Raw genomic sequence first — 26511 nt, forward strand, 5'->3', positions numbered from 1 at the left:
TTGTCCTTACTTGAGTTGAAAATAGGTAATAGTAGAACTTTAAGTCACACTCATTACTCATGAGAAATAATTATCTAGTATTTGCTGTTTAACTTATTCTCTCTCATAATGTGAATCACATTTGCAGTTTCAAATACGGTATTGTAATTTTTATTTAAAAATGAAAGTTGGGCTTCATTTATATTAAGTTGCTAAAATAGAAGATATATTCTGTTTTTCATTACTATAACAAAATACCAGAGGCTGGATAACATAAAGAAAAGAAGTTTATTTAGCTCATGGCTTTGGAGGCTGAATGTCTAGACAGCACAGTGCTGGCTCTGGTGAGGCCTCCTCTTGCTGCTACACATCATGGTGCGTGGTTATCACAGTGGTGGGAGGGCACAAGAGAGGGAAAGATCACATGGCAAGAGAGGAAGCCAGAAAATGGAAGGGTCCCATAATGACATCCCACCAGGCCCTGTCTCTTAAAGGCCCAAGAGAATTAAATGATTTCAGGTTAGCTCCATTTGATTATTATATTATTTTCTGCTTTCTCATTGTGAAAAGTGATAGGTTTTATTCAGACCTAAAGGTTAGAGAACTAATGATTATAATTGTTACTTCTGAGATACATTACTTAAATTAATATATTAAACATATTCCAAGTACCATGACAAACATGGATGTTCTAGAATTTTGCTCAAATAATTTACTAAATGTTAATATATGTTAGTCTGTCTTTTAAAGAATGCAAGTATAAGTTTTCAAGAAAAGGAAAAAATAATGCTGTGTGAGATTAACTAGCTATCAACTAAATTGTTAACAATTTATACAAAGTGTTACAACTTTTATACTTCTGAAAATTAAAAATAAAGTTTATTTCTATTAAAAAAAAAAAAAGAATAGCAGGTGACAGGGGCCAGGGATTTAGCTAAGTGGTTCCAGCACCTGCCTCACAAACGCAAGGTCCTGAATTCGATCCCCAGTGCGGAAAAAAAAAAAAAAAAGAGTAGCATGTGACTGCTGGGCATGGTAATTGCATGCCTGTAATCCTAGCACTTGAGAGGCTGAGGCAGGAGGATTGCTGAGAGTTCAAAGCCAGCCTGGCCTACATAGTGAGTTCAAGGCCAGTCTGAGCTACATAGCAAGACCCTGTCTCAAAAAAAAAAGAATAGCATGTGATCATTTGATTACATTATCTTCACAGCATGTCATTTACTTTTCAAAATGTCTGACGACAAAGGATGGAGTTATAGCTCAGTGACAGAACATTTGCCTAATATGTGCAAGGCCCTGGGTTCAATGCCCAGAGCCATTAAACAAAAAACCTTGGGTTATTCATCTGTTCATGAGTTTTAAGCCTTGTATTCCAAGGTCTTGAATGTAGATGTTAATAGTGTTTGCAGCTTCACTTCATTTTCATTTTAGCTCTTCCAGATTAGTCCAGTCTTTGTCCTTGTTCTCCTTGTACTTATTCTTTCATTTACTCTACAAAAATTGAGTGTGTATTATAGGCCAGCCACTGTTTTAGGTGTCAGGGGTGGATAGGTGAAGACAGACAAAAAGCCTTGCATTCATGGAGGTCACATTTTAGTCTGAAGGAGACAGACGTTTTTTTTAAAAAAAGGAAGTGACTAGTATGCCCGATGGTGATCAGCAGTTCAGAGAAAAACTTAAGCAGAGAGGAGGAATGGGTACAAGTAGTACCTTTAAATAATGTGGTCAGAATGGGTAAGAAGACAATATCTGAGGAACGGTCTAAAGGAGATAAAGGTAGAAGTACATGGTTATCTGGGGTAAGAGCACTGTAAGGAGAAGGAACAAAAGATTCAAGGTCCCTGAGTCGGGAAAGTACCAGAAATTTTCAGGGAAATCAGAGGATCCAATGCATCTGGAGCAGAATGGCCCGGGAGCCCAGTAGTCCAAGACCAGATCAACCACAAAGGTCCCTAAATATGATCACCAGGAGTCACTGGCTTTTCCTCTGAGTGAAATCAGCAAACTCTGGGTAGAGAACGGCTGGGGTGTTATTGTTTTATTCAGCAGCATTACCTATATTCACACTGTTGTGCCACCACCACCAGCATCCATCTCCCACACTGAAACCCTGTGCCCATCAAACGAAGTCCCCAGGCCCTCCACTGCATCCCTACTACTTTCTGTCTCTATGAATTTGACTACTCTAGGTATTGCATATAAATGAAATCATACAGTATTTATCCTTTTATGGCTGACTTATTTCCTTTTGCATAATGTCTTCAAGATTCATCCACTCTGTGGGATGTTTCAGAATTTCTTTCCTTTTTAAGTTTGAAGAATATTCCAATGTAAGTATGTTTCACGTTTTGTTTATTCGTTTATCCATCAATGGACACTTGGCTAGCTTCCCTCTTTTGGCTACTGTGAATGCTGCTGTTATGAACATGGGTATGCAAATATCTGTTTCAGTTTCTGCTTTCAGTTCTTTGGGGTATACACCCAGAAAGAGAGCTGCTGAATCATATGCTGTTAGGGTTTAAATATGAAGGGTCGCCAGGCATGGTGGTGCACGCCCGTAATCCCAGCACTTGGGAGGCTGAGGCAGGAGGATTGCTGTGAGTTTGAGGTCAGCCTAGGGTACATAGTGAACTCAAGGGCAGCCTGAACTACACAGCGAGACCTTGTCTCAAAAAAATTATATAAAAAAAAATATGAAATGTCCTCCAAAGACTCATGTATTGAGGGTTCGATCCAGAGGTGGGGCCTAAAAATGTGATAGGATCTTGATGGTTTTAACTTCATTGGTGGATTAATCAAATTTGATGGAGGCAATGGAAAAAGAGATGGAGCCTAGTTGAAGGGTGAATCATAGGAGTGTGACCTTGGGGACGTCGTCTTGTTCCTAGCCTCTTCCTTTTGAACTTTTTCCCTTTCTCCTTTCTGGCTGCCAAAAAGTGAGGAACCCTCCCCTGCCATGCCTTTTGCCATGATGTTTCTTCCCCACACAGGTTTAAAAGCAATGGAGCCAGCCAACCACGAACTGAAATCTCTGAAACCATGAGGCAAAATAAATCATTCCCCTTTTAACGTTCCTCCTTCTCAGGTATTTGGTCATAGCAATGAAAAGCTAATGTGAGCCTGGTGTTCACAGACGTTTGAATCTGAAAGAAAATTTAAGAGTTACCAGCATGTAGAAGACATTAAAAATAATAAGTTTGATGAAATCACCTGAAGAATGATTACAGACACGGAAAAAAGAGAGAACCAGGGACTGAGCTCTGGGACACTCCAGCAACGAGACCAAAGAACACTAAGAAGGGCCGGGGATTTAGCTCAGTGGTTTCGCCGCCTGCTGCGCAAGCTCAAGGACCCGAGTTCGATCCCCCGTACCAAAAAAAAAACAAACCAAAAAGACCCCAAAGAACACTAATAAGGGGATGTCCAAGAAGTGGGAGGAAGTCGCGAGGTTCGGCATCCTGGAAAGTAGCCTGATAAGGGCACCAAGTGCAATGGCCAAGTTTCAGTTTTCTTACATTAATGGTCAGCATCTAACATGACACAGTTGGCTACTTCCTCCTCCTCCAAAGGCTTTCTTCACTTGGCTTCCAGGATGCCGAACCTCCTGACTTCACCAGGCTCACATTTGGATGTGTAACAGGCATATTAACTTTAATGAGTCCAAAACAAACTTCTGATACTAAACTTCCCCCCCATATCTATAAATAGCAACCTCATTCCTCCAGTTGTTCAAGCTAAAAACCCAGGAGTTATCATTCATTCCTTACATTCCCCAGAGATTGCCTCTAAATTTTCCTCCATACTCCTCCAAACTCTGGCCCACAGGTTGCCCCCCCCCACACACACCCGGTTTGTGCGCGTTAAATCAACCCGAAGACAAGGAACAGCCGCTGCGCAGCTGGTTTCACAAAGGAGGGCGGTCCTAGTTCTGCGATCCTTGAGGCTGGTGTTGGAGCTCCAGCCAGAACCTTTCCCGTCCTCCCCACTACTCCCTATTCGCCATGAGTAAATCAGCCAAACAAGGCCCACAGAGGCCACCGTACTAGAAATCCTCAGAAAGAGTTGCAGCTGGTGGGGGTGGGGCCCGAGGACAGGACTGAATAACGATTGAACCCAGAGTTCAGAGGCGGAGTTTTTTGGTTTTTGTTTTTTTAATTTTTTGTTTCAGAGGCGGAGTTTAAAGGCGAACTCGGGATTGAGACTGGACAGAGACCAGGGAGGCAGGGCCTAATGATGGGACGGGGCGGGGCTTGAGGGGGCGGGGCCGTGTCGGAAGTCAAAGGTCGGTAAATAGTGGTGATGTCAGGCAGGCAAGATGGCGGAAGGGTGAGCCCGTCCTTCCACTCCCAGGAGTTGGGGCCTGAATTCTCTCCCAGGGGCCGGGTCCTGGGCCGGGGTCCCCCAAGGGGAACAGGAAGTTAGTGTGGGCATGGACGGAGCTGAAAGGGCAGAGTTGAGATGCAATGTGAGGGGGTAGGGAAGCGGCCTGCGAAGCCTCGGCCCTCGGGCCACATCCGAGGGGGAAACTGACCATTGGGCGGGCAAGAGTCGCATTCCAGGGCCGCCAGATGTGTCTGTCTTCCACAGGGAGGACGTGGGATGGTGGCGGAGCTGGCTGCAGCAGAGCTACCAGGCAGTCAAAGAGAAGGTAAGCCGGGCTAGCGCCCTCTTCTCCAGGCCGGGCCCCACGACGCCTCATCGCAACCTGGTCCAACCTGCCTTCCCGGTGTCCCAGGCCTCCCTGAGGCTGACCTGGGCCCTACTTTTAGCCCTTTCTGGCCTAAGGCAGGACGGGCCCCTACACAGACCAGTGTGATAGCCACAGTGAAACAACGATTGTTTAAAAGCTGAAACGACCCCTTCCTAGGAATGCATAGGAAAGAGCAATTCCAGATTGCAAAATTGACAGCTTCCTTGTGAAATAAAGAACATTTGGCCGAGCGTGGTGGTGCATGCCTGTAATCCCAGCACTCAGGAGGCTGAGGCAGGATAGTCGCCACAAGTTTGAGGCCAGCCTGGGCTACATAGTGAGTTCAAGGCCAGCCTGCACTGCATAGTGAGACCTTGTGTCCAAAACAAAAATAAAAGATTCACCATCACTGCTAAGCCAAAGAGGCATAGTTCTGTCCCTTAAAGCTCAGTCTGGGGGAGAGGCAAAATAGTCAAACAGCTGTCTACTTACTGTTGTGGTAAATGCTGATATATGAAACTACTGAGTACCTTGTCTAGTCTAGATAGTCAAGAACATGCCAAAGAAAGTGTTATGGGGAAGGAACTCCATCCAGGATAACCTTGCCTAGACAGGATGAAAAGGAAGAACCCAGGTCAGAAATGAGCATGAGCCGTACACATTGGTGCCTGATGAATTCTTATGTGAGGGGTTTAAAAAGAGGGAGAGATTAATGGTCAGAGAGTAGAAGGCCTTGAATGTCTAGCTAAGCAATCCCTAATGGATGAATGATGCTTGGCCTTGCCCAGTAACTGTGGAAAAACTAATTACTATTTACCTCAAGCCACTTGGGAGAGTCTTACTTCAGGGCACACTCCAGGAGGCTTCTGACCTCAGTTAAATCAGCTCCCCTACTCTGGAAGCATTCTTTCCCCTCAACCTGTGTACTGCTGGATGACCTCTCAGCTACAGCCCAGCAAATCTAAGAATGCCCGGAGCTGTTTATGTTGTTGGTGAGGGTTAAGAGGGAGAACTAAGAGACCCCAAAGTAGTGTGCTTCCAGTGGAGCATTATCATGGAAGAAAAGTGTGACATGCATTTGGTAAAGGTTACATGAGGCCTCCCGTGTGTTTCTAGGGTTGGGATTTACCATAACTCATGAGAAATAGGCACTTGGTCAGCTTTCCATCTTTGTTCTTTTTTTTTTGGTACCGGGCATCGAACTCAGGACCTTGCACTTTTGAGGCAGGTTGCGGAACCACTGAGCTAAATCCCCGACCCTCCATCTTTGTTCTTCTCTTTGTTGATTATGCTTAAATCAACAAAGGCAAGTGACTTTACCTCCCTAGGCCTCAGTTCCCCTACTGTAACATGAAAATAATGATACCTACCTATGGGAATTGTCATGGGATTAGACCATGCTAGAGAACGCTAAGAACAACACCTAGCGCATTAAGTATTACACAAGTGTAAACTATTTTTATTATGCGCTTAGGGTGATGGGGAAGCTTTTAGGCAATGTCACCAGGTGGTACTGCAGTGTGTCTTCCTCTCCTGATTTTTCATCTTCCCATGTACACACAAGTGCTTGTGCATACTCACTGACATAGAAGGGCACATATTCTTTGGCTGCGCTGTAAATTCCCCACCCTCATCTGAGCCTGAGCACTTCCAGCATGCCTTTTCAGTCTAATTTGCTTCTCCTCCCCTTGACTTCAGTTGTCTTTTTTATTTCCTACAGACAACCTCACATACTTTCTGAAATTTGGAGTCAGTAAGCATGATCTTGTTCAATTCCTTTCCCACCCTAAAGCCACTACCTATAACTTATCTGTAGTCACACTCAGCTTTGCTTACCCCTCCGCACATCCAGTGGGTGTTTTCAGCCCTTATCTTCCTGGACCTTTCTGCTATATTTGACATTACCATTACCAAGTGCTCTCTTTTTGGTTTTTTATTTATATATATAAAATTTTATTGAAAGCAATGAAATGTAGCATGCATATATATATATATATATATATATATATATATATATATTTTTTTTTTTTTTTTTTTTTTTTTTTTTTTCTGTACCAGAGGGAGCTAAATTTCCAGCCCCTATCTTTTTCTTGAAACTACTTTTGGCTTTTGTGACCTGATATCCCCTCAATTCTCCACATACTTCTCCAGACTTTCCTGTCCATGAGTTCCTCTTTTTCCTGCTTTTTTTTGTGTGTGTGTGTGTGCTGGGCATGAAACTCAGGACCTTGCGCTTGTGAGGCTGGTAATGGAACCACTGAACTAAATCCCCAGCCCCTTCCCTGCTCCTTAAAAGTGGTATTCTGGGGCCGGGGATTTAGCTCGGTGGTTCCGGTGCCTGCCTCGCAACCGCAAGGTCCCGAGTTCGATCCCCGGTACCACAAAAAAAAAAAAGTGTATTCTGAGATCTTCTTAGCACACTGCTCTCTTCACTCTTCAGAATCTTCCTGGGGAGAGGGGGGTATGGGGATTTAGTTCAGTGGTTCCGCCACCTGCCTTGCAAGTGCAAGGTCCCAAGTTCAGTCCCCAGTACCAAAAAAAAGAAAATCCCACCTGCTTTAAACCTTTGATTGCTTCTCATAGTTGCCCTTGGCAACTTCTCCAGCTTTATTGCTCACCATTTCTGTTTTACATTTCATGTTTATTGGCACTAAAATGCTTCCTTAGGAAATTCCTATTTATTCCTCAGGGCTGAATCCAAGTTTCCCTTCCTCAAATCTTCCCAGCCTCCCCATAACATGCCAGTTACTGCTCTGCCCTTGCACATCAGCCTATTATGTGAGCATTTACCCCAGTATACTGTGGCCTTCTTAAGGGCAAGCACCATACCTGTTCATGTTTGTAGTGGACAGAGTGCAGCGCTTACAATCTAGTGGAGAAGGCAACCATTCGTTAAAGAGTTGTGTAGGTGGTTATATAATTAAAATTGCCCTGAGACATGTATGTTTTGTGTCAGACACCAGAGAATCATCAGTGAACAAAATATGTGGGCTCTGTTCATGGAACTCATAGCTTACCCAGGAAGACTGATACTGAGTGAGTAACGTAGAGTCTAACGCATGACAAATGTTAAAGAACAAGTAAAGCAGGGAAACCTCTCTATGAAAGTGACGTGAAAGCATAGACCTGAAGAATGAACAAGAATTAACCAGGTGAGAAGGTTCATTCAGTGTGCTTGCTTGCTTATTTGTTCTGAAGATTTGAAGTACCTTCAGAGAGAGGGATAATGTGTTCCAACTATGTAAGGGAGAGAAGATGATAGGACATTTGAGAAATTTGAGGAAGGCCAGTTGCAGCTCAGTGCAGGTGCATAGTGGTGGGGAAGGTAAGTCTGCCTGCAGCTGGGTTTTATAGACCATGGAAGTGAAGATAGAGTCTGTACTTGCTCTTACGGCAGTGTGTAAACACTGAAGAATGTAAACCAGTGGACAGTTTGGTCAGCCCTGACCAACAGAGCACCCACTGAGTGCAACAAGGAAACTGTAATAGAGGTATCTGATAGCTTCCATCTGGGAGGAGTCTAGATGGAAAGCAGGTTGGCTGGACTAAGGTGGTGGGAATGCAGATAGACAGAATGAAGCTCTGTGTCTGACTACATGATAAAAATAAAATTTCCCTCCACCCCAAATGCAGGGGTCTCGAGTCTGATATAGAAATATGAGTCCTGTCTCCCTCCCCTGAGAAGCCTCTAGTTTATACATGAAAAAGTCCCACTCACAGACTTCCTGGGCTAATGAAAGTAGATAGAAAACCCACCAGAATAGTCAAACATGTGCTTTAAAAATTCCAGGTGATTGATCCCTTGTAACATAAAAGAGCTTTTAGGGTGAGGTGAGCACAAAGATGGCCCAGGAAGGCATCCTAGAGATGCCGAATATGCTGTAAGCAAAGCAAAATATAGAAGGCTGTGAGGGCCTACAGTCTCAAGCTGGTCCTGAGTGTAGGCTAAGAAGCAGATTGGTTCAACAGAGCAAATATCAATTCAGCCCAGGGGCCTGGGGATTTAGCTCAGTGGTTCCACCGCCTGCCTCACAAGCGCAAGGTCCCAAGTTGAATCCCTGGTACCAAAAAAAAAATATGTATATATATATATCAATTCAGCCCAAAGGAGCTTCATGGGGTCTATGACTAAAACCCATGAATGGTGGAATTGAGAAGGCCTGGGGGAGAATCTGCCCCTCCTTTCTTTGATTAAAAAAAAAAAAAAATCACACACCTTTTGTCAAGTTTTTGATTGGTTCTTTTTATTTGGTTGGTTGGTTGGTTGGTTTTGTGGGTTTTGTTTTATTTGTTTTTAGTGGGCTTTTTTTGAGACAGAGTCTCACTGTGTAGCCCAGGCTGACCTCTCAAATATGACGATCCTTGTGTCTCTACCTCCTGAGTGCTGGGACTACAGGGAGGCACCACCCCACCCACTGCTATCAAGTTATTTGAAATTTGAAACAAGTATGACTTAAAACATATCAAGCAGCTCATCAAGCCTGTTTTGTTTTCAGGCTGTAAGCATCCCTTTCCACAGACTGCTCTTGAGAATCACTAACCTAGTCCACCTCCCATCTTTTATAAGGAGAAAACCAAGCACTAGATGAGACTCACTCATGGCCATATAGCTGTGAGTGCCTGGGCTAAGGTGCAGGAATTCCCCTGTGCTTGGTGCTGTCCAGTAATCCCAGATCGTGGAATTGAGACACCTTAACACTGTCACCAAGGCCAGGCTCCTGTGTCTCTTGAGCGTTCTGTGTGTGTTTGCTACTAAAGAAGCACAGGGGACAAACTGGCTCTGGTACCCTTTTCTGTCTTCCCACAGTCCTCCGAAGCTTTGGAGTTCATGAAGCGGGACCTGACGGAGTTTACCCAGGTGGTACAGCACGACACAGCATGTACCATCGCAGCCACAGCCAGCGTGGTCAAGGAGAAGCTGACTGTGAGTACTTGCCCACACCTCCAGCGACCACCCCTTACAGCCTGACCTGCCCTGGGATCCTGGGGGGACTTGAAGCCTTTCTGTTAGGTGACTTGAGAAATATGGGGATTGTTTTTTCCTCCCACTTTGAAAGAATAGTGTTTGTGAAGCATACATGTGTATATGTTAAATACTAATTGCTTTTTCTACTTCCGAATTATTTTAGCAAATGTGTTCTAGTAGCAAAGTCATTCATTGTAGAAAATTTAGAAAATACAGCTAAGCCAAAGAAAAGAGAAGGCTATCCTGGATATACCCATAGTTCTCTGGCCCAGAGATAACTGTTACTCTTTTGAGGATATATCCCCACATACCCTTTCTTCTTTAAAAGTGGGATTAACTGAAAACTATGTTTTTTAACCCACTTTTTTACTTAATCATTGCAAACCTCATTCTGCAAATGATGTTCAAATGGCATTAATTCTATTACATGGATTTAACTAGTTCCCACTTTCCTAATTTCAGTTTTTCTAGGGCTGGGGATTTAGCCCAGTGGCACTGTGCCTGCCTCATAAGTACAAGGTCCTGAGTTTGATCCCCGGTACCAAAAAAAAAAGTTTTCCTAGTATAGTACCCAGAGCTACAGTGAGCATTCTCTTTGCTAAATTTTTGCCTATTGCCTCTTTATCTTTTTTTCTTTTTTTTTTTAAGGGAAGGTCTTACTAGGTTCTCCAGACTGGTCTTGAATTTATAATCCTCTTACCTCAGTAGCTAGGATTATAGGCATGCATCACCACACCCAGCAAAAAAATATTCTTACTTATTTTAGCCACGCTTGTTTTGTGGCAATTTATATTCTCATTGCCCCTCTTCTTATTAGTCAGACATGTACAGTAAAATCCTCTTGTGAAATAGGAATTATAGAGTCAATGTGAAAGGTGAAAAATGTTGATGGTCACAAGGGCCAGGGATTTAGCTCAGTGGTTCCACCGCCTGCCTTGCAAGCACAAGGTCCTGAGTTCAAGCCCCGGTACCAAAAAAAAAAAAGATATCTTCACATATCTCGTAATTTTCCAGTGAAGTACAGTATACCTGTTATTTTTTTTCAGTATACCTGTTTTTATATTAGGTTTTCTGTTAGCATTGGAACAGATTATAGTTTCTCCATTTGATTACTAGTTGAATGAGTCACCTTGAGATTAGAGGCCATGTTATGAAAAACAAGTTTTGAGCTGGGCACAGTGAGATGTGTCTGTAATACCAGCTACTCAGGAGGCTCAGGCATATCTCTTGAGCCCAGGAATTGAACACCAGCCTGGGCAACATAAACAGTGGCCTGTTTTACAAAAAAAAAAAAAAGGAAAGTAAATAAAAGAACTCAGGCAAGTAAATCTGGAAGGTTTTCATAGCAAGCTTATTTTATTGAATCCTTTTATAAAATATTGTCTATTTGCTAACCACAGCTACTGATAGGCATGAATGAGAAAGAGTAGCCATGCCAAATTGCTGTAAGTCTAGCCAGTAGCAGAGATGCCACTTACTTATTCTTTTACCTCTTTTTCATTCAAATATGATTGGATAGTTGTAGCAATATGTGCTATGTACTATGACAGATTCTAGGTTTAAAATGCCTGGGTAGCTTAATCAAGAGTATTTCAGTTTTCCACAAGGTTGTTGGATTGTGACCTACCTGCTGGAGGGCATTCTGACCCATATGGCTCAAGCTTGCTGTCACACCTTCCCTTTCCAGGTGGTCCATATGCTGACCCTTGACTAGTTTCCAGGTCCCAGGCAAGGCAAGACTGTTCTTATCCTACCCATATTTCCCCAACCTTTTGTACAAAATATTCTACTTCCTGAACAATGATGATAGAATTGTAATATTACAATTCTGCTACTTACTAGGTTTTTGCTGTGTCCTGGGTATTATCCATGCCTTTTAGCTTTCACAGTAATCCATGAAGAATATATATTTATCTGTACTTTACAAATCAAGATACTTAGACACAGAGAGGCTTTATGTCTCATAACCAACTAAGTATTACATCTGGGATTCAATTTCATGTCTTACTCCAAAGCTAGTACCTTTTCCAACACTGACTACCCACAGCCCTGCTGAAATGTCTATGACATGGTCCACTCATTCTTGCCTGTTTTTTTGAGACAAGAGTCTCACTATGTAGTCCAGCCTGGTTTCAAACTCACTGTGTAGCCCAGGCTGGCCTTGAACCCATAAGCATTCCTCCTGCCTCAGCCTCTTACATCCTGGGATTAAGAGTAAACTATACTCACTTTACTCTTGCCACTTTTTGGGGTAGGGGATGTTGATATAGGGCCTTGCTATGTATTTCAGGCTGGCCTTGAATTCACTATGTAGCCTAGGGTGGCCTCGAACTCACAGCAGTCCTCCTGCCTTAGCCTCCTGAGTACTGGGATTACAGGCATGCTCCACCACGCCTGGCTTACCACTTTTAGTTGGTAGGTTTTCTCTCTCTTTTTTTTTTTTTGGTACTGGGGATCGAACTTGGGACCTTGCGCTTGTGAGGCAGGCACCGGAACCACTGAGCTAAATCCCCAGCCCTTGGCTTACCACTTTTTAATCAGCCTGATTGGCCTTGACATTTTGATGAAACAGTCAAGAATCTCTGCTCTGATCTCTACAGGCCTCCCACCCTGTTCTGCATTCTCAGCTGGTGGAGAAAGAGTCTTGGCTGCTTTCTCTCCTTCAGCCCCTGAGATAAGGTGAAGGATCTGTGAACATTTCCTTGGTCCTCACACATACTACACCCTTCCCCTGATGCTCCCCACCTGCTGCCAACCCACCCCCATTTCCTAAATTTCAGCCTGTTCCTGAGGCACTTGCTTCCCTCTTGGTTCTCTCTACAGACCGAAGGCTCCTCAGGGGCGACAGAAAAAATGAAGAAGGGATTGTCGGACTTCCTTGGGGTGATCTCAGACACCTTTGCCCCCTCGCCGGACAAAACCATCGACTGTGATGTAATCACCCTCATGGGCACACCCTCTGGCACGGCTGAGCCCTATGATGGCACCAAGGTATTCACCAGCAGCTTCTGCTACAAATGCTGGGCTTTAGCTTCCAACTTTTACTCACAACAGCAACATGTGTTCAGGCCAAACAAATATATGTATTTAACCAAATTGGAGAACACCAATAAGGAGAACAAAATTACTGTATTTCTAAGCCCATAATCCTGTTATCCAAAGACAACCCTGATTCCTTGTTGATATATAACTTTTCATTTGTTTTTGTTTGCAACTATAGGTAAAGATAATTTGGGGTTTTTTCTTTTTTTGTTGTTATTATTGGTTTTTTTTAATATTAGAGATTGAACCCACAGGCCTCACGCATGGTAGACAAGTACGCTGCCACTGAGATATACCACCAGCCATTTTTGGTATTTTTGTTTTTTCTTTGAGGTACTAGGGATTGAACCCAGGCTCACTCAACTCCTGCGCCACATTCCCAGCCCTTTTAGAAAATGTTTTAAATTTTGAGACAGGATCTTACTAAGTTGCTAAGTTGTCCAAGTTGGCCTTGAACTTGAGCTCCTCCTGCCTCAGCCTCCAAAGTAGCTAGGGTTACAGGGTTTTTTCTTTTTTTTTTTTTTTTTCTGGTACTGGGGATCGAAATCAGAACCTTGTGCTTACGAGGCAGGCAGCAAGCACAGCACTACTGAGCTAAATCCCTGGGCCCAGGGTTTTTTCTTTTTAGCAAAATAAGCACTGGGCCAGGGATTTACCTCGGTGGTTCCGCCACCTGCCTTGCCACCTGCCTTGCCACCTGCCTTGCAAGCACAAGGTCCTGAGTTTGATTCCTGGTACCCAAAAAAAAACCCCACAAAATAAGCACTTTATAATGCAACTTTGTAATAGGTTTTTTTGTGTGGTTTTTTTTTTTTTTTGGTACTGGGGATCATACTCACGACCTTGTGCTTTCGAGGCAGGCGGTGGCACCATTCAGCTAAATCCCTGAGCCTGTAATATGCTTTTTTTTTTTTTTTGTCTGTTTCCTGATCACCATCACTTTTAATGTCTTTAAAGTCTTACAAGTGAGTATAGCATTATTCAGTTATTTCCTTAGTGTTACACATTTGGATTCCTTTCAGCTTTCAACTTTATAAGCACATTGTGGTGGGCCGGGGATTTAGCTCAGTGGTTTTGCCGCCTGCTGGGTAAGCGCAAGGACCCGAGTTCAATCTCCGGTACAAAAAAAAAAAAAGCACATTGTGGAGAGCATTTTGGAAGCATCATTTTCTCGACACCTCAGACTAATTTCCAAGCCAGGTGCAGTGATCCATACTTGTAATCCCAGTTACCCAGGAGGATAAAGCAGGAAGATCACAAGTTCAAGGCCAACCTTGGCAACACAGCAAGATCCTATCTCAAAAAAGATTAATGTCCATTATGAATAAATGTATAGGCAGAAAGAATGTCTTCAGAGCAGTTAAATCAACAACCCTAGTGGTGTATTTTGTGCCACATTGTTCTCTCATCATTGCTTCTCCTCTTTCATGAATTGTTTTCTCCTAAATTCTCAGTGTGCTGTCATGGGATTTGGGCCTTCTTTGTAGCATTTGATCACACTGAATTTCCACTCAAAACATATTGATTTTTTAAGCCTGTTTTCAGCACTAGCATTAGTACCACCACTGAGCGAACATGTGGAATTGCACTAATTATTAAATAAGATTTTAAATTATAATGACTCATCACCAAAACCACTTGCTGAAATTCTGATGTAGATAGACACAGTAATATCTTCATATGATGGAGCAGGAGTAGGGGGTTCTATTTATCAGCTGAAGTTTGCCTGTTCCTAATGGGAACACTGTTTATAATTTACTTGGCAGACAGGCTATAAAATTAAGGTGTTTTTTTTTTCTGTTTTGTTTTTGTTGTTTTGGTGGTGGTGGTGCTGGTGTTATGCTGGCCTTGTGCATGCTAAGCAAGCACCATACTGCGAAGCTCCAGCTGCACCCCAAGAAATCTTTGTGTGTTTGTGGTACTGGGGATTGCAGCCAGGGCCTTCACATTGAGCTACATGTCCAGCCTTATTTATTTGCTTATTTAGTTATTTGGTTTTGGGGGGTTTTTTGGTACTGGGGATCAAACTCAGGACCTTGTGCTTGCGAGACAGGCAGTGGAACCACTGAGCTAAATCCCAGCCCTGCTTATTTATTTTTCTCTTTTTTTTGGTACTGGAGATTGAACTCGGGACCTTATGCTTGTGAGGCAGGCAGCAGAACCACTGAGCTAAATCCCTGGCCCTATTTTTGAGACGGAGTCTTGCTGAGTTGCCCAGGCTGGGCTGTAATTTGCAATCCTCCTGCCTCAGCCTCCCAGGGTGCTGAAATTACAGGTGTGTGCCATTATACCCAGCTACGAAATGTTAATGACGGGTTTTAATTTGGGTGTAGTTACATTATTTAACAATTTGCCCCTTGTGTTAGTTACTGTTGTTGCTGAGACAAAATACCCGACACCCAGAGTTAAAAGGGAAGAGGTCGGGCCGGGGATTTAGCTCAGTAGTTTCGCTGCCTGCTGCACAAGTGCAAGCGCAAGGACCTGAGTTCGATCTCCGGTAGCAAAAAAAAAACCAAAAAACGGGGAAGAGGTTTATTTGGCCTACAGTTTGTAGAGGCTTCACTCCATAGTTGGCTAGCTCCAAGACGGGGATGGCAAACAGACATTACAGAGGAGAAACCACATGCTGGGCACAAGGTAGCAAAGGCAACAAAAAAGGCCTTCACCAAGTTTTTCTGCCTCTTTTATCCCATCCAGACTACTGGAATTAGGGTGGTACCAAAATAATCACTCACATGTAGTGGTTTAGTAATCACACACTCTTAACCCCAGTATCACACATTCCAGATTCAACTACCTCTGAAAAAGAAAGTCCCACCTCATCTGCTTGAGGCTTTGGGGGGACATTTAAACACAAACCATAACACCCCTAAAGCTGAACTTTATTAATATATTTGTCCTTGACATTTTTCAAATTTCGCATAAACTTTAGAAAAATTTGTACATATAATTTTGTAGCCTGCTTATACTATATTTCCTTAGTTCCCAAAGAGTGAATTACTAGGAGCCCCATTTTTGGACTAAGCACAGCCCCAGTGCTTATTCTTAGGAACCTTGTATGTTTAGTAGCTAGCAGGGAAGAAGCTGGGTTGTAGTACTTTGCAAAGAGGTACTGCTGTCTGTCCCAGCACCCCAGAATCTCTTGTCTCTCTTGTTCACAGGCTCGCCTTTATAGCCTGCAGTCAGACCCAGCAACGTACTGCAACGAACCTGATGGTGAGGGGATCACATGAGGGTGGGCTTGTGGTGCAAGTAGACTAAGCGGACATGGGTATGGGCCCTCTTTGTCTCAGATAGCAGAGGCCAAAGACCCTCAATGAACAGGGACTCTGTAGACTGTGTAGTGTACGCTTTATGCTCTCTGGGATGGGCTGATGGTCACTTTCCTCCCCGAACCTTAGCTGGCTTCACCCCAGCTCTGCAGAGGTTTTGTTCCTCTGGTCCCACAAGCTCAGCCTCCTTCCCAGCCCTCCACCCTGCCTACCTTCCTGTCATCGCCCCCTGTTCACTCAGCCACTGCCACACATCAAGCGCCTTACTGGAACTAAGGACCAGAAATGAGTCAGGCTCTCCATCTGACCCAGCTCTCCTGGATGAGGCTGTTAGGAAGGAGAACCAGCAAAGAGGGAATAAAGGAGAGATAGTAGAGAGGGGAATCGAATGACTGCTTCTGCTAAAAGACAGGCAGAGGAGTGATACCTTACCCAGCCTGGAAGCCCAGGAAATGATACTTGAATTGAAGTGGTTTTTTTTTTTGTTTTTTGTACCAGGAATTGAACTCAGGGTCTCAAGCCTGCCAGGCAGGCGCTATGCCACTAATCTACATTCCTGGTCCTGAATTGAGGTTTTAAGGATGAATTACAAGTAAACTAGTTTTATTTTTAGAAGAAAAGGTAATAGCAGGGCCAGGGATTTGCCTCAGTGGTACTGCTCCTGCCTTGAAAGCACAAGATCCTGAGTTCGACCCTGGTGCCACAAAAAAAAAAAAAAAAAAAGGTAGTAGCATACTTGAAAGTTCAGAAAGAACAAGAACCCCTAGATTTTTTGGTGACAGTGAGTTAAACAGTATGTGTGTTGGAGTAAAGGCAGCCAAAGCACTGATTGATGTGAGCCAGCTTGAAGTGGCTCTTTGTGCCAAACTAACCATTGAATTTCATTCTAAAAAGCTCACAGTAGTGGTTCTAGACCTTTTTTTTAGTAACAGAAACCTTTAAATACCTGTTGAAAATGGCAAGCCTCCTCTCCACAAAATTTTGTGTGCAGAATGGGATTCTTTGACCCTTTGAAGATCATCTGTAGATCCTAGTTTAAAAAGCCCTTCCGCTGGGGGTTTAGCTTAGTGGCACCTTGCCTGCCTTGGGTCCTGAGTTTGATCCTTGGTACGAAAAAACAAACAAAAAGCACTGGCACACACCTGTAATCCCAGCACTCAGGAGGCTGAGCCAGGAGGATCACAGCAAGTTTGAGGCCAGCCTAGGCTACCTAGTGAGACCCTGTCTCAAAAAAACCAAATAAACAAAAAAAGCCTTCCCATAGAGAACTATCGAAGGATTTTGAGGCCTAAGATGGTCAGATTTTGCATTTTGTAAAGCAGCTCTTGCAGTATTATGACAGATGAAGGAAAGAGAGAAACAAACAGGAAGATCAATTCAGAGCTTGGTAGGAATCCCCGTGTTAAAGGAAAGGCCAGATCCTAGGAAGAGGCAGGTGAAATGAAGAGTAGGGAGTGCAAAGAAACACTGAGGAAGTGGGATCAGAGCAAGTAGAGTGGACATGGTGGCACACACCTATAATTCCAGCCCTTGGGAAGCTGAGATAGGAGGATCACCAAGAGTTAAAGGCCAGGCCGGGCTACATAATGAGACCTGTCTCAAAAACAAGAATTAGTGAGTAGATAAGGGAGAAGTCTAGGATGGCCCACTGTTTTCCAATGGATAACTGTGTGGGAAGAAAAATGACTGCAAGCTGTATTTGCAGCTATACCTGCAGCCCTGGAAGGTAGTTTGGTTTGCAGAGAGAGACACAGGAATGGCCAGTGGGAGGAGGGGACTGAAACATGTGGCTTAATGTGGATTATCTTGGGAGAAAGTAGAAAGTAAGAAGAGGTAAAAAATGGAAAGGAAGGGCTGGGGATCTAGCTCAGTGGCACTGCCCCTGCCTCGCAAGCAGAAGGTCCTGAGTTTGATCCCTGGTACAAAGAAAAAAGAAATGGAAAGCAAAGGAAAACCAGGAGCCCATGAAGACTCAGATGGAACAACCAGAGAAGTGGAAGGAAGAGAAAAAAGAACAGCTCAGAACAAAAGCCAAGGGAAGAGAGCTTCCTGAGGAAGGCAGTGGCTCCCAGTGAGAAATGGTAGCGCAGTCACATGAGGGTGGACAGAGCCACAGGCACTGGCTCTGGCAAGGTGGGTCCAGTGGTGACCTGAGAGTACCTGTTTGGTGGGAGGAGGGTTCAGCAGCCAGGTGCAGTGGACCAAAATGCCACCAGGAATATGAGGATGTGGAGACAACTATCCTTTCTGGAGATCATTTAGGTCCCACACCCTGATCCCAGTAGGACCATCTACCCTTCCAGCCTACCTCACCTCCCCACCATGGGCCAAATGACTTTGAAAAAACTCATGTGCTTTCTTCATTGTCCAAGTCCAGGCTTAAGTACATTCTGTTAGGTCCATTGTTCTTCCCCAGACCCAGGAAACTGACTGTCAGCATCTGTTCTTCTGCAGGGCCCCTGGAATTGTTTGACACCTGGCTTTCCGAGTTCTGCTTGGAGGAGAAGAAGGGGGAGATCTCAGAGCTTCTTGTAGACAGCCCCTCCATCCGGGCCCTCTACACCAAGATGGTGAGGGTCCAGCCGGCAGGATCTTAGCTGGCTCCAGGCGAGAGATGTCAGGAGGTGGGCGGGGCGTGTGCAGTGGGAGACCCTATACAGCCAGACCTGCCATGTCCTGAGCCAAGAATCTGGATGGAAGAGGCTGATTTGCCAGGCTTCTGGCATTCAGAGAATGGTGAGAAATGGAAGGGCCAGCAAGCCTAGTGGGAGTTCTTTTCTTACTCCTTGGGCAAGGTAGGTCTGGCTGAAACTGAAATGGGGGTAGAAGGACTCTAACAAACCCTGCAAAGCTACCTCCTGTGTCTGAAATCCAGAATGGCTGGGAGGAGACCAATAAGACTGGGGACACAGACCCCATACAATACTCCCAAATTCTCACTTCCATTTTCCCTCTTCCAGGTTCCAGCAGCTGTTTCCCATTCAGAATTCTGGCATCGGTATTTCTATAAGGTCCATCAGCTAGAACAGGTATGTTAGTCTAGCCCAGAGAGGTCCCTGCTCAGACCTGGTGGAAACAGGCTGGATCCCTTCCCCCCATACTAGGGATTGAACCCAGGGCCTTTGCAGACAAGGTCTGCTAAGTTGTTAAGCTATCTGGGGTGGTCTTGAACTTGCTATACTCCTCCCTCAGCCTCCCAGAGTGCTGGGATTACAGGCATGTACCACCATGCCTGCCTTGAAGGCTGGACTTTGTTGAGGTAAAAGAGGGAGACGGTGTCAAGTTCAGGACCAACATCCAGGGGAAGAGGTCCTGACTCCTCCTGGTCATTGCTCTCCTACCCTCAGGAGCAGGCCCGGAGAGATGCCCTGAAGCAGCGGGCAGAACAGAGCCTCTCTGAAGAACCTGGCTGGGAGGAGGAAGAAGGTAAGAGGCGTTGAAATGTGATGAACAAGTGACTCGCCTGTCTGTGGGGCTCTTAGAGGCCTGGAGAGCTTTGTCACTCTAGCGAAGAGTAGAGAATGAACACAGTGTAAGTACTGAGCATAGGCAGTGCTGATGAGATGTCAAGTGTTACAAGGCTGGTGAAACCCCGAATTTAGGTGCAAAAATCACGTGTGATGGACCGGTTGCTTCACACTCCCTGGGGAGCATATTGAAAATCCAGATTGCCTTCCCCACCTTCTAAATAAGACTGTAGGGCCGGATATTTAGCTCAGTGGTTCCGGCGCCTGCCGAGGAAGCACAAGGTCCCAAGTTCAATCCCTGGTACCAAAAAACAAAACAAAAATACACCTTTGACCACATTCCTACAGTCTCATTTCTTTTTTAATTTTTGGTACCCGGGATCGAACTCAGGACCTTGTGCTTTCAAGGCAGGCAGCGGAACCACTGAGCTAAAACCCCAGCCCCTAAAGGTGTATTTTTAACAAGCCTCCTGGTCATGCTGATGCCCAGCCAGGTTTGAGAATTCCTGGGTTACGGTGGGAGTTGAGCTTCCTCTACCTGCTGCTCAGCTTAGAGAAGCGTGTTGTAGCCACTACAGTTACTTACTACAACTTTTATTAAAGTTCGTACTGTCTGCCCAGGCTACACTTGAGAGCTTCACATATGTAGTCCTTACCACACCTTCAGTATCCCTCTTTTACAGATGAAGAGGTAAGTTAAAAGTGAAATGGCTTACCCAGCCATACTCTAGGATGTAGTAGAGTTCGACCTGAACCCAAAACTGACCCACTTTCAAACTTTGGCTGTCTAATCTCTTTTCACTTTAGGTGGTATTGCTGACTACCCACCAGGGCCCTGTGCCTAGGCGGGACTTTGACTAGCAGGGAGTGTCTGCAGGAGATCCATGATGGTGTCGGGCGAGGGACATGAGCTCCAAGGTTGTCTTGGGGTTGGCCAGAATGCACTGCCCTCTTTCCCCCACATTTTTCTCTGTACAGAGGAACTCGTGGGCATTTCACCCACGTCTCCAAAGGAGGTGAAGGTTCCTGTGACCAAAACTTCCACATCCTCTGAGAAGGAGACTCACCCCTGTGAAGAGACTCCAGTGCCTGCAGTTGAGCCCCCAGCAGAGGTGACTCCTTCAGAGAGCAGCGAGAGCATCTCCCTTGTGACGCAGATTGCCAACCTTGCCACCGTACTTGAGGTGCCAGTGCTGCCCAAAAACCTGTCTCAAAAGCTGCTGGAGGCATCTTTGGAAGAACAGGGCCTGGCCGTGGATGAAGGCGAGACTGGACCTCCAGCCCCAGTTCCCTCCAAGTCCCTAACCCCTGCTGGCCGCCCTAGCGGCCCAGAGCCCAGGCCTCTGGCCAGAGTAGAGACTCTGAGGGAGGAGGTGCCCACAGACTTAAGGGTGTTTGAGCTGAACTCGGACAGTGGGAAGTCTACACCCTCCAACAATGGCAAGAAAGGTAAGTCTGGAACCCCAAGGCCAAAGGGTTGAGTGGGGCAGGAGTTGCCAATTTATAAGGCAGTTGTATCTCCTTGTCTCTTGCTACAATCCTAGGAGATTTCTTGCATTTGTGATATGGAGGAGGAAGACAGTTGCTATATACTTTTTATTACCATATTTCATCAAATCTAACATGCACATGTTCTCTGAAAGAAGAATGCATCAAAATTTCTGGAGTCTTAGGGTCAACAAAATCACATTTATACTAGGTTCCATATTAAAAGTTACGTGGCACTTTGTCCTCATTTTACAGGTGAAAAAAAATGCCCTAAAATGTTAAATAACTTCCTCAAACTAACATGGTCAGGAAGTGTCAACTCAGATTCAGACCCAAGTCTATCAGGCCATGCCCTTACCTACCAGGCTGTGAGGATTTCTGTCCTTTTGAACAGTGCAGGCTTGTCCTCGCTAGGAATCCCTGTAATGTTAATGTCAAGGGGTCTTGTTCCCTGTGAAACCTTAGAAAAGTCATTCAGTTTCCCTAAGCCTTCGTTATTATTATGAAATATGCACACAAAACTTAGTTTAAAGAAGAATGAAATGAACACCCATGAACTTAGGATGACCCAGCTTCAGTAATGGAGCTTCAGTGTCTTATCTGTAAATGGAGTTTTAGACTGGATACTGAGTTTGTCAAAGAGCAACCTCTTTAACTTCAGGAATTAAAGGACAAGGATAGCCTGGATGTCAGCTTTTTTCCACTTCCCAAATCCCTTTCCAGAACTTGCTAATTGTCAGCGAGACAATCCCCTCCCCCATTCCCTTGCACACATGCATGCTGTCATTGCTAACACTCAGTACCAGTCACAGCCACAAAGCTTGTCCAGCCATTGAGGCCTGGCCTACTGCATAGTGAGGGACTGTTTGCTGCAGTGGACAGGAAATGACCCCACCCAAGCCTGTCTGAAGAGCCTGTCTAGGAGGAGGAAGAACTGCAGGGTTTCTAGTCTCCCATCATAGTGCTTTCCTTTTTTTTTTCTTTTTGGTACCAAGGATCAAACTCAGGTCCTTGAGCTTGCTAGGCAGGCGGTGAAACCACTGAGCTAAATCCCTGGCCCCATAGTGCCTTCCTTCTGCCTGATTCCGTAAGGTCATCCATTGAACTACTCCTGCTGTTGATGAGACCCTGAGGTGGGAGGGGCAGAAGCTCTAGTCTTTGTGATGAAGTGTAAAAGCAGCATGGGACAGTGCTGTCCTGGAAGAGTTCAAAGAGAGAAGGAACCACTGAGAGCCAGCAGGTGTTGCGCCAAGGAAACATAAGAGAATTGGAGAGTTTGGGGTAGGGCTAGGGAGTGGTAGTCCAGGTTGATGGGGCACATCTAAGGGGTAATGACCAAAGCCCCCTTTTCTGTATTGCTCCCAGGAGAGGGAGGTCAAGAAGGGCAGGCAAAGCCAGGCATGGTGGCACACATCTGTAATCCCAGCACATGAGAGGCTGAGACAGGAGGATCACCACGAGTTTGAGGCCACCCTGGGCTACATAGTGAGTTCAAGGCCAGTCTGAACTACATGGTGAGACCGTGTCTCAAAAAACAAAAACAACAACAAAAAAAAGTCAGGTGGATTGGCTCAGAGAGAGTTTAACAATTTCAGCTAGAATCAGAAGGTTGGGTTTGAGGCCATAAAGCAGCAAACCAGAGGCTAAAGGGCAGGCTCTGGGTTATAATTCTGGGTTCAAATCCCAACTTTGCTCATAAGCCATGTAACTTCAGAAAAGCTCCTGATCTTCTGTAAGCCTCTGCTTATTCCTCTAAAAACTGGAGGTAATTATTTCATGTAGGATCTCAGGGAAGAAATTTGAGTAGAGCCCCGCTTTGGAGAAATTATAAGATGGAACATTCTCTGAGCATTTTCTGTGTCTAGATCTATGCATATATCTCAGTCCTCCCAAAAGCCTTAAGGGATCAGTGCTGATGTCCCCATTTTTCTACTGTAGGAAACTGAGATCAGTCACCCAGCCAATAAATATTTAGAATAGTCCTGTTTTAGAGTTGCAGAGTAGGTGGTTGTTTTGACAGGTGTAGTGGGGTTTCTGGATGAGAGTTACCAGGGTTCACTTGAGGAGATGGTCAAGGATTTGAGACGAGACCAATTAGCCCTGTCGTACCTTGGCCTAGCTACGTTAAGTTGCTTGGGTGCAGGCTCAGAGCAGATGGGAGATGGGTTTAACTAGAGTTCAAGGCTAGCCAGCTAATAGCGTTGGAAGAAAAGAAGAAAATCCAAGTACATGCCAGAAATGATGAGAGTGGTAGCTCATAGAGTCTTAGTTGGGCAAAGAAAGGAATGAGGAATGGTGAAACAGAAGGTTAAAAATTATAAGTTCCACTGGGAACTATATTTTGAGTTGTAAAGAAGGTGACCAGGGCTGGGGATTTAGCTCAGTGGTTCTGGTGCCTGCCTCGAAAGCGCAGGGTCCCGAGTTTGATCCCTGGTACCAAAAAAAAAAAGAAGAAGAAGGTGATCAGTTGTGGTTGAAGGGCAGATGAAGTTGAGATTATAAGGGAGGTATGGAAGGGCTGGGGGTTTAGCTCAGTGGTTTTGCCGCCTGCTGCACAAGCGCAAGGACCCAAGTTCGATCCCCGGTACCAAAAAAATAATAATAATAAATAGGGGAGGTATGGAGAAGGCGCTTAACCATGCTGCTGTGCTGCCTCCGATGCACTAGGGCATGTGAAAGTAGGTCCTGGGACTGCAGAAGACCCCCAAAACAACTGTAGGCAGTTAGATGGGGGAAGCCAGGGATGTGGGCTAGCCTGGAACAATGAGAACACAAAAAGAGTAACTCTTAGGAAGAATGATTTCTTTTCCCTCTTACACCTACAACCTAGGATGATGTGCACTTGTCCTCTAGGTCCAACAGGGTCTCTTGGAGTGGCCACAGGTGGTCCCTGTCATTACAGAGTTTCTCCTGCCTGAATTTTGTCCCAGAACCTGTCTGATCTAAGAGACTGGACTTAACCTGCTCAGCTTCTCTCAGCAAAGGCAGTGGAGGGGAATGTGGGGCAGGCCTGTGGCCGATGGCCTTGGTTGAAGGCCCCACTTCACCAGTTACTGTGGGATCTGGGAACTACTTTTGTCTCCATTTCCTGAATAGGGGAGCAGAGAGCCAATTCAACAGAGTAAAATGAGCTGTGAGTGACAGTGCTTTGAAGTTAGTAATCACCTGAAAACAAGACAGAAAGCAGACTCCATCATGAAGTCTTAAGTTGTATAATCAGGTCTCTGTCACATGCACAGGGTAACAGAGATCTTAGTATGTTCCTCCTGTGACAGGACAAGATGGTGGGAGGAGGCTGATGTCAGGGAGCGCCCAGATTTCCCCCTCTCTCTACCATTGAAGCCTTCTTTTTCTCATTTGTGAAACTGGGACTGTCGATTTCCACTCCAGAGGGTGGAAATGCTCCAGGAATGTTAACTCGTTCTCTTTGTGGAAAGGTCTGCCACAGCATTCAAACTTGAAGGAGTTTCAAGTCCTAGAGGTTAGGCAGTGGTGGCGAACCTATGGCACACAAGCTGCAGCAGGCTGTTTGTTGTCATTGAAGCTCTAAAAGGTTCGCTATCACTGAGTTAGGGGAAACTCATGGCTACAGCTGCAACCTGTAACTGAGGAATCAGCCAGAGGTCTAGCTTCTGACCCACAGGAAGCTGCACTGCCAGCAAAATGAGTGCCACCCAAGAACAGGAAGGCTTAGATGCAGGCTCGGAAGATCTTGGTCTTAGTCACAGATCTCCGTGACTTGGTGTGGGACCATGTACAAAATTACTTAGCTCTGCTGGGCTAAGAAGCTGAGCAGGAAGCTGAGGCAGGAGAATCAGCTGGAATTTGAGGCCAGCCTGTGCTACATAGCAAGACACTTGTCTCAAAAAAACAAAAAAAATTTTACTTAGCTCGGAGACAAGCCCTTTAGGAGAAATATGGCTCCATTTGTTAAATATTTACTAGGTATGCATGTAACTGGTACTTCACACTGATACTTCTTGGTTGGTTGTTTGTTTTTGGTAGCGGGGATCGAACTGGGGACCTTGCACTTGCAAGGCAGGTGGTGGAACCACTGAGCTAAATTCCCAGTTCTCACACTAATACTTCTAAGGTCATTTTCTCAACTGGCAGGCCTAAGTCTCCACATACTCGTTATACATACCTTTATAAAGCAGAAACCAGGGCCACCATGTAGACCTCTTGAATCTCAGCAGGGGTGTGGGAATCTGCATTCTAATATGCCTCTCTGGTGGTTCTCTGCAAAGAGGTGGGTTTTATTTTTATTATATAATAAACAGCCTGAAGCCAAGAATCATTTGCCCAAGACTATACAGTGGAAAAAGGAGTAGATTCAACTTCCTGTCTTCAGAGACTGTGTTCTTACCATGGTGCTTGTGGCAGGAAGACAATGGAAGACGCCTTGTGAGGAATGTGGGCCGGGGAACTATGCAGTGTGCTGCTGTGTGTGTGTGTGTGTGTGTGTGTGTGTGTGTGTGTGTGTGTGTGTGTGTGTGTGTGTGTGTGTGTGTGTGTGTGTGTGTGTGTGATACTGAATATCAAATCCAGGGCTTCACACTGAGCTACATCCCCAGCCTTTTTAATTTTGAGGCCGGGTCTCACTGTGTTGCTTCATTTGGGCTTGAACTTGTGATATTCCTGCCTCAGCCTCCCAGATTTCCTGTATTACAAGCCATCACCACACCCAGGTGTACTTTGCTTCTTACTGATAACTTTCACTTATGTGTTTTTAATATTGCCTATAAGTCATATCCAGATAGAATGTTTAGAGCAGTGATGGTCACACTGTAGCTGGCATTAGAATCACCTAGAGCAGGAGTTGGTAAACGGTTGGTGTGGGGCCAGATCACACACACTGTAGACTTCTTGGGCTACATGGTCTCTGTTGACCCTGCTGAGCCCTGCTGTTGCTGCATGAGAGCAGCCACAGACACATGTAAACAAGTGGACATGGCTGTGTTCCAAAAGTTTATTCCCAGAAAGGCAGTAGGCTGGATTTGATCCACAGGCCATAGTTTGCCAACCACTATTTTAGAAAAACGGTCTGTGAATATTTATTGGGTGCTGCTCAAGGTCCTAAGTTCGATCGCTGTTATGGAAAAAAAAAAAATTATTATTATTATTTGTTTTTCTTTTTTGTACCGGGGATTGAACTCGGGACCTTGCACTTTCGAGGCAGGTGGCAGAACCACTGAGCTAAATCCTCAGCCCCCCAAAAAACATTATTGGGTGCCAAGTCCATGTCCTAAGCACTAGGAGTGCATAAGAAAACAGATCAGCATAAAAAAAAAAAGAAAACAAATCAGGGGCGGGGGATTTAGCTCAATGGCACATGCCTGCCTCGCAACCATAAGGTCCCGAGTTCTATCGCCTGTACAAAAAAAACAAAGATCCTGCCCTTTTGGAGCTCACATTCTAGTTCCTTTGTAATTAGACAATAAGCATACTTGCCAGGTGTAGTGGTGCACACCTGTAAGCCCAGCACTCAGGAGGCAGAAGCAGGAGGAGGAGGCCAGCTTGGGCTACATAGTGAGTTCAGGGCCAGCCTGAACTACATAGCAAGACCCTGTCTCCAAAAAAAAAGCATAGAAAATCTGATGTAATGTG

At 45.0% G+C, this 26511-nt stretch overlaps 1 protein-coding gene across 3 annotated transcripts in view; it reads left to right on the top strand.

The window, feature by feature from the left end:
- Positions 1-4226: 4226 nt before the first annotated feature.
- Positions 4227-26511, top strand: part of Bsdc1 (BSD domain containing 1) — a 28076-nt gene continuing 5791 nt past the window's right edge. For all 3 annotated transcript variants that reach the window (XM_013074327.3, XM_004850855.4, XM_013074328.3), the window contains exons 1-9: positions 4227-4305; positions 4567-4627; positions 9477-9593; positions 12459-12626; positions 15839-15893; positions 18404-18519; positions 18910-18978; positions 19297-19375; positions 20395-20865. In XM_013074327.3, the coding sequence (XP_012929781.1) occupies positions 4295-4305; positions 4567-4627; positions 9477-9593; positions 12459-12626; positions 15839-15893; positions 18404-18519; positions 18910-18978; positions 19297-19375; positions 20395-20865 (1147 nt within the window). In that variant the 5' untranslated portion in view covers positions 4227-4294. The remainder of the gene's footprint in view (positions 4306-4566; positions 4628-9476; positions 9594-12458; positions 12627-15838; positions 15894-18403; positions 18520-18909; positions 18979-19296; positions 19376-20394; positions 20866-26511) is intronic.

Source organism: Heterocephalus glaber, unplaced genomic scaffold (assembly GCF_053883595.1).
Source record: "Heterocephalus glaber isolate CG9 unplaced genomic scaffold, H.glaber_assembly_v1.0 deba00001452, whole genome shotgun sequence".
Classification (NCBI taxonomy): domain Eukaryota; kingdom Metazoa; phylum Chordata; class Mammalia; order Rodentia; family Bathyergidae; genus Heterocephalus; species Heterocephalus glaber.